At 33.1% G+C, this 7,051-nt stretch overlaps 1 protein-coding gene across 3 annotated transcripts in view; it reads right to left on the bottom strand.

Moving 5' to 3' along the window:
- Window positions 1–4,415: 4,415 nt before the first annotated feature.
- The window catches only part of LOC123766737 (lysine-specific demethylase phf2), a 40,926-nt gene continuing 38,290 nt past the window's right edge, over window positions 4,416–7,051 (bottom strand). For 2 of the 3 annotated variants that reach the window (XM_045756052.2, XM_045756053.2), the window contains exons 17-18: window positions 6,864–6,960; window positions 4,780–4,991 (exon numbers count right to left, since the gene is read on the bottom strand). In XM_045756052.2, the coding sequence (XP_045612008.1) occupies window positions 4,909–4,991; window positions 6,864–6,960 (180 nt within the window). In that variant the 3' untranslated portion in view covers window positions 4,780–4,908. Of the gene's footprint in view, window positions 4,992–6,863; window positions 6,961–7,051 lie in introns of all 3 variants that reach the window. The other variant, XM_045756051.2, reaches the window with a different exon arrangement.

Below are 7,051 nucleotides of genomic sequence, written 5' to 3'. Positions count from 1 at the left end.
CACCTGGTATCTTCTTCCACGATAATATTTTCATGGGGTCACACTCTGTCTGCTCTACCAACACAAGTGATCAAGTTTGTCACAACAGTAATTGAAGGTTACAAAAACCCACATTAAGTGAATGTGAAAATATGGGATATGGACAGGAGAGCTGAAGTTATAAGTCCTAATACTAAAAATATGTAACAAAAACTTGATTTATGTAAACATGTAATAAAAAATTATAGAAGAGAGGAAGATGAAGTGACAATGCACCTTGACAAACATTCCATCGCCAATACTTGATCTGTCACCTCGTTCTTCATGCATCTATCCATATTATATTGCTACCAAGCCAAATAATCTATTATCACATTTAATATTGATTTCTGTATTATTTACTGTTAAATAAAAAGTATTTGGGCTCTTTTTTTTTATCATGAGTAAATTGTATGGATGGAATACCTTTCAGATAGGAAATCTATACAGTATTTTCTTACTATCTACTATCCCAGTAGCATGTGTCTTATCTAAGGTTGGATATCATTTGTATGAGAATGGGAAGGATAAGAAAAACAGAGAAGTCATGGATAAATTATATGCCTAGCCCTGCTTCTCAGGCCTCACTACTGTAGCAAAATATTAGCATTTTTACAAAACAAAATAATTTACATTACAAATTTACTTGAAGTATGTACACAATCTTGAGATCCTCTGTATACAACAGTTTACATTTATTACATAACTGAAAATTTTGAAGTCTTAAGTCAACCCTTTAGGAAATTTATGCTAAGAAACCTTCATAAGAAATCTAACTTGTGCCACTGCATGGCTATTATTGACATAAAACTATCCAACATAAGAGAAAAATTACATAAAGATATAGAATGAGGGAGAACGTATGAAAATTTGAGTTTAGTTGCCAAGACTCAAAATTCGAAGGTATGCAAGTGATAAGAGCCGGCACACACACGTATGGCCAGACAGGGTGTGGATGGCACCAGGCATCACAACATGCAACATGCATTATTAACCCACTTGATAGTCACCACTTGATCCTCTCACCATCAAATCTGATGCAGCTTACACTTTTATCAATTTTCATATAATTCATATACTGTTATTTTTATATGTATTTTTATATATATATAAACATACAGTATATAAATATATATGCATAATTCTGCTCTGTACGCTTAATTTTAAATTTCACAGATGTTATAAACTAAGTTTTATGTACAATTTACACTGAGAGAATGTATCCTCTCAAATAATATGTATATATGTACATTACCTTGAGAGACAAGGTTGCTTAAATTAAAAAACAAAAAAAATGTTTATTGTCAACATTAATCTAGTTTTATGAGCCAATTTAAATTAAAATGTATTTTCACAAATAAATTTGCAACATAAAAACATCCTATTTAATGAAATAATTTAGGAGAAACTATTTATTCAGCCATTTATTATAGTAGAGTACACTAGTATGATTGTTTAGCGACGTGACTGGTATTCCGTGATTAATCTGAATCGTTAAGTTTAATACACACACCACTCATTATTACATCAAGCTTCCTCAACTTCCTTCAAGACTAAATAGCATCCACAGCACAACAGTATGAACAAGAACGACTGGAAATAATAATGGACAAGAGAGTATGGCAATCTTGACAAAAATAAACGAAGGTCACATTTCCATTCCATCAGTACCTGGGTAGTGTATTTCACGAGGTTCACCGAGCACCATCTTTCCACCCAAACCACCAACACAAAAACCATGGATGGGGATTGGAATTTAAACTGCTTATTATCCACATCGAGTCCATTTGCTTATTAATTTTTTTATATATATACACATTTTACACAAACACAGCTTCTTGTTTATAGTGTTTGGTATCTAAACTGCATAAATAGTGAATATAGTTACTTTCATTGCTAGGAAAACAAAATATATAATAATGAATAATAAATAAAAATAAATAAATAAATAATAATAATAATAATAATAATAAGAATAATAATACACAGAGTAATCCCACTAATGTTACTGCATCAACGGGACTACCCACCGCATAGGTTCGAATCCTCATCACGGCTATTATGTATTTTCTCAATACGTAATAATAATAATAATGATTTGTACTTCAATTGCATGTGCAGATGTTGAAGAAAGCACAACACTACATAACATTCATGTACCTGTATATTTCATCACATCCATGTACCTCTCATAATTTATCTCCTCTTTATAAACCTTTATTTTATTTTGCTCCCTCTACTAAGGTAATGTTTTGGTTGCTACAATAGGTGAACACATGGCTCTTTTGATCACATACTATTGCTGACTTACCAGCTGTTTAACCCTGGACATTAGAAAAGCCAACTTGGTGGTCATAAAAATTGCTTCTACATTAAAGAGGCAATTTACCATATTTGTTTAGAGGCATCTATCACATTTCAGAAAAGACAGGATTCCATGGGGGTCTTATCACCGTTTACTGTAGGGATGCTTGTGCTAGATCTTGACAACTGGGGAATAGGGTCTCACTCATACCACTACAACGAACCTAATTCAGATACAGTAGACTAACTGAACTAAACCTGTATAGTATACTGTATAATAAATTGATTGGTAATGTATGAAAAATCCACATTGTGTTTGGTAAAATTAACTTATGTATAAAGTAATGAAATACAGTATGCTTCAGTCATCTAACACACACAAAATATAAACATTAAAATTCAGGAATAAAACTAACCTGCTTGTTTTAATTAAACTTTTGATCCATTTCTTGCTGCAGATCAATTAAGAGTGACACTGTATTGCTTGCATCAAATGGGTAGCATTCTGATCCATACACAGCACTACATGTCAAACACACTTTACATGCAATAGCTGTCTATATTTCTCATTGGTGAGTTTTAACTGATCGCTTGGGAAATATATATGGTTAGAATTATAGATGATATTATTGATAGATAATGAGTGGTTTGATTACTTAATGATGTCCATAACAGTAAAAATAAGTGTGTAAGGTAAGTTCATATTAAAACACATTGAATGTAACTAAAAAATGCATGCTTTCATGCTTTTAGCAGTCACTCACAAATCAATTGCCTCAAATTTCTCTATCTCGTATGCGACCTATTTGTTGGGCCATATTCAAAACATTGTTTACTGTAACAAATGTTGTCTATTTATAGGAGATTACATGTAGGACAGTGTCCATGCAATACAATGAATACATCATGTAGGACGGAGCATTTCCCTGGCCCAATGATTACCATCATGCAGGACGGAGCATTCCCCTGGCCCAATGATTATCATCGTGCAGAACAGAGCATTCCCCTGGCACATTCAACATCATAACATTATTCACCAATATGAACATTTAAGTTGCCATGGACTGCCACCTAATCATTATATAATTACCTTCATTCATCTTTTGCCATTACCATTCTTCCTCTTTGTGCTTATGCTGCATAACTGCAACCATTTCTTGGTGAAAATAGTTATACATTTTTCAAAAGATGGTAAAGGTCTTCAAAAATGTTGCAACCTAGTATTCACTCATCTGCCAATTGATCTTAAGGATAATTTTTGTATCATTTTAATCTTATTGAGATCTTTTTCACTCCCATTCTCATAAAATACTGTATTATTACAAATATTGAAGGCATGTTTACATATTTAAATTCTTTATGTTCAAAAGAATATTATAATGGATATGTGATAAATATTTTTCAATAAAAACTGAAAATTATTTCATATCTTCTTGTTAAAATGTCCGAATATAAATTGTTAGCTTTGACTTGCCCCTTCATATTATCAAACATATTAGAAAATGATTTTCTAAATAACAGCATATCGGCTAACAAATTATGTAAAAAATACGAAATAAAAAATGTTAATCATTCCTATTAATATCATTGTTCAAAAGGTTCAGAATTTCCTACATTTAACACGAAGCATTTTAATTTTTCTATAATAAAAGTCATTAATTTTACTACCCACCCTCTAATTTGAGAAGCTATGTATGACCATTTTCTCAACTCTAAACCTGAAACAGAGCTGCATAAACTACACAAATATAACCTAACCTTTCTATAGGAAACTCCTCACTGACTACCACCAAGAGTGATGAAGGCTAATGTAACTTTACCTAATGTAATGAGGTCTCACCTCTTTTGACTTTGCTCATTAGGAACAACAGGATACTAAACATTCTACAGTCTGTTTACTTAACGTCCGAGATATTTCATACTTTGTATTTTAAAATAAATAATCTGATAAAATATTATTGTGTAATTAGAAGATCCTCACATGAAGTGGAAATCGGTAGAATTAGTATGAAAGACTGTCCGATATATAATAAATTTCAGTGTTTATATTTTGATTTTTTAATGTTCAACACTGCTGATCTATAAAAAATTGATTTTTTTTTTCAAATATAAAATAAGTGATTAAACAGTGGAATAACACTACAAAAATCTTAGCCATTTAGACCATTTGCCTGCTTTTCTGCTTATCTTGAATACATTACAGATTTGAAGTTATTTTTAGAGGTGACAATGACAAGTGAAACAAGCAGGGTGGAGCACAACTGACTCTGCACACTTCCACCCTCACAAAGAAGCCGTACATCATAACAATGAGGCTCTCACAAATACCTTTGGACCTTATGGAAAATTATTCAGTATAAACAATCATTTAACCAGTGTACAATACTTTTAAAATTGGACTTTGAATAGAAATAATATAAAAATATTTAACAAAAGTCATCTAGAATAAGATATAATCAGGGTATTGTCCCAAGAACACGCAGCTGCTGCATAACTAGCAGACTGAAGAGAGCCAGAAAAGCAAACAGCCTTGCCTTGGACTGATGTGTTTCATCAGACTAGCTGCTGTGGTACGTCATGAACCAACTAGTGAAGCATCTTATGAATTTTCAGAATTTTTCCTAAACGCTGCTTCGCTGTAGCCATGCCCTTTCTGGGTTTGTTCGAAACTGAAATGAAAGCATTGGTCATTTACAACTAATGTACTGTTTTACTCCTATGAAAGATATCTATAAATAAGAATTTTAAACAATATGAAGAATTGTTTGTAAATGGATCTAATACTGAAACTTCCACAAGTAATAAACTAATTAGCTAATATCAACCATGGAAACAATTACAATTTCCTTGCAATGCTGCTTTTCCTCCTCCTCATTTCAAGTATTACACAAAAATACAAGTCACAGCTTTGCATCATCTTTTGCAGATAACACAAAAATCAGTATGGACATTACTTCTGTAGAAGACATTGAAAAACTACAAGATGATATTAATAGAGTTTTCAATTGGGGCAACAGAAAATAACACGATGTTTAATAGTGATAAGTTCCAGGTACAGTACATAGGTACGGTAAAAATGAAGACCTTAAACAAAATACAAGGTACAATCAAATCTGCCCATACGAGGAAAGCAACATGTAAAGGCTCTGGGAATAATGATGTTGATGACCTAATGTTTAGGGAGCATAACCAAACAAATTATCAACTAGAAAAATGATAGGATGGCATATGAGAACCTAAAAAATCCAGACATCCCATCACAGTGCTCATACCATTCAAATCACTTTTGCTGCCCTGCCTTGAGTACTGCTCAATACTCACTTACCCCTTCAAAGCAGGAAAGAGTGCTGAAATGGAGGGAATATAGTGAGCACACACAACACACAGACAGACATAACAAAGCACCTAAACTATTTGGAATCTCAAAGCTGTCAAAATGTACTCTAGAAAGGAAATGAGAGAGAGGTTTCAAATATCATATACAGTACATTAAACTACTGGAGGGCCAGGTCCCAAATTTGCATAGTAAAATAACATACTGGAGTGAACAATATGGAAGGAAATGCCAAACAGAGCCAGTGAAGAGTAGATGTGCCATAGGCACAATCAGAGAATGCTATACGAACATCAGAGGTCCACAGCTGTTTAATATCCTACTGGGAAGTATTAGAAATATTACCAGAACTAAAGTGGAATTCTTAAAGAAAACATGTGGACAATTTTCTGCAAGAAGTGCCAGACCAACCTGGATGTAGTGGATTTGTGGGTCACTCCAAGCAACAGCTTGTTGGACCAAGCTCACAAGTCAAGTGTGGCCATGGGCTGGGATTAGGGAGTAAAACTACTCCCAGAACTTACTAGCTTCACTGACCATATATTACCACTTTTATTAACCTAACTAATGCTTTCACATTTTTCTTATTTAAGCCTTACAATAATCTGTTCTCTCCCCTCTCCCTTTTAAGTTTGATTTACTTTCTCAGAATATCCTCAAACATTTCATACCTTGTTTCTCAAAGCAAATACGAACAGCTTCACATCAAGTTAGAGAAGCTACACTAGAACATAGAATTCTTCAGTATATATTTAAAATGCTCTTGAATGTCTTCCATATTTGAACCAATCTGAAATATCCAAGATGAATCTACACAAGACCAACCTCCCTACAAGATGGTAAAGTTCCTAGGAAATTATTCATTAAATATAGAAAGATACTTATTGTATATATAAAGGCTGTATACTTATGGAATTCTACTCCAGTGCTGCAACCTAAATTATATGCTGGGTTAATTATGGGTGTTTTCCTTTCTTGTGTCCCAAAGCATACACGTGTTTACCTATTTGTGCTTTTATCCCGGAAAAATCCTTCAGGATTTGATAGTCATAAACCCACTCAAAAGATGCATGTGAATAGTATTACGCAACAACAGAATGGTTCAAATAAGTAACGGTTAAACATCTTGGAATTTTTATATCCTCTGCCTTTCAAGACGCAACTGAAAAACTGATTAGCAATTAACATGGTGTAATTTCATACTCACGTTTACTCATTCCCTTCAGACCAGCAACCCCTGAGGAGGTGCTTGGTTGAGACTCTAAGCTCCGCTGCTTTTTCCGGTGATATGCTCTCTTGGCAGCCTGTTTAAAAATTTAAATATATTACAAGAAAATTTATATATTTTCATATTTCTCTTAACTTAAATGGTATACTTAGCATGACAATCAATAA

This window comes from Procambarus clarkii, chromosome 60 (assembly GCF_040958095.1).
Source record: "Procambarus clarkii isolate CNS0578487 chromosome 60, FALCON_Pclarkii_2.0, whole genome shotgun sequence".
NCBI lineage: Eukaryota > Metazoa > Arthropoda > Malacostraca > Decapoda > Cambaridae > Procambarus > Procambarus clarkii.
This window is presented reverse-complemented; position numbering and strand designations above follow the sequence as displayed.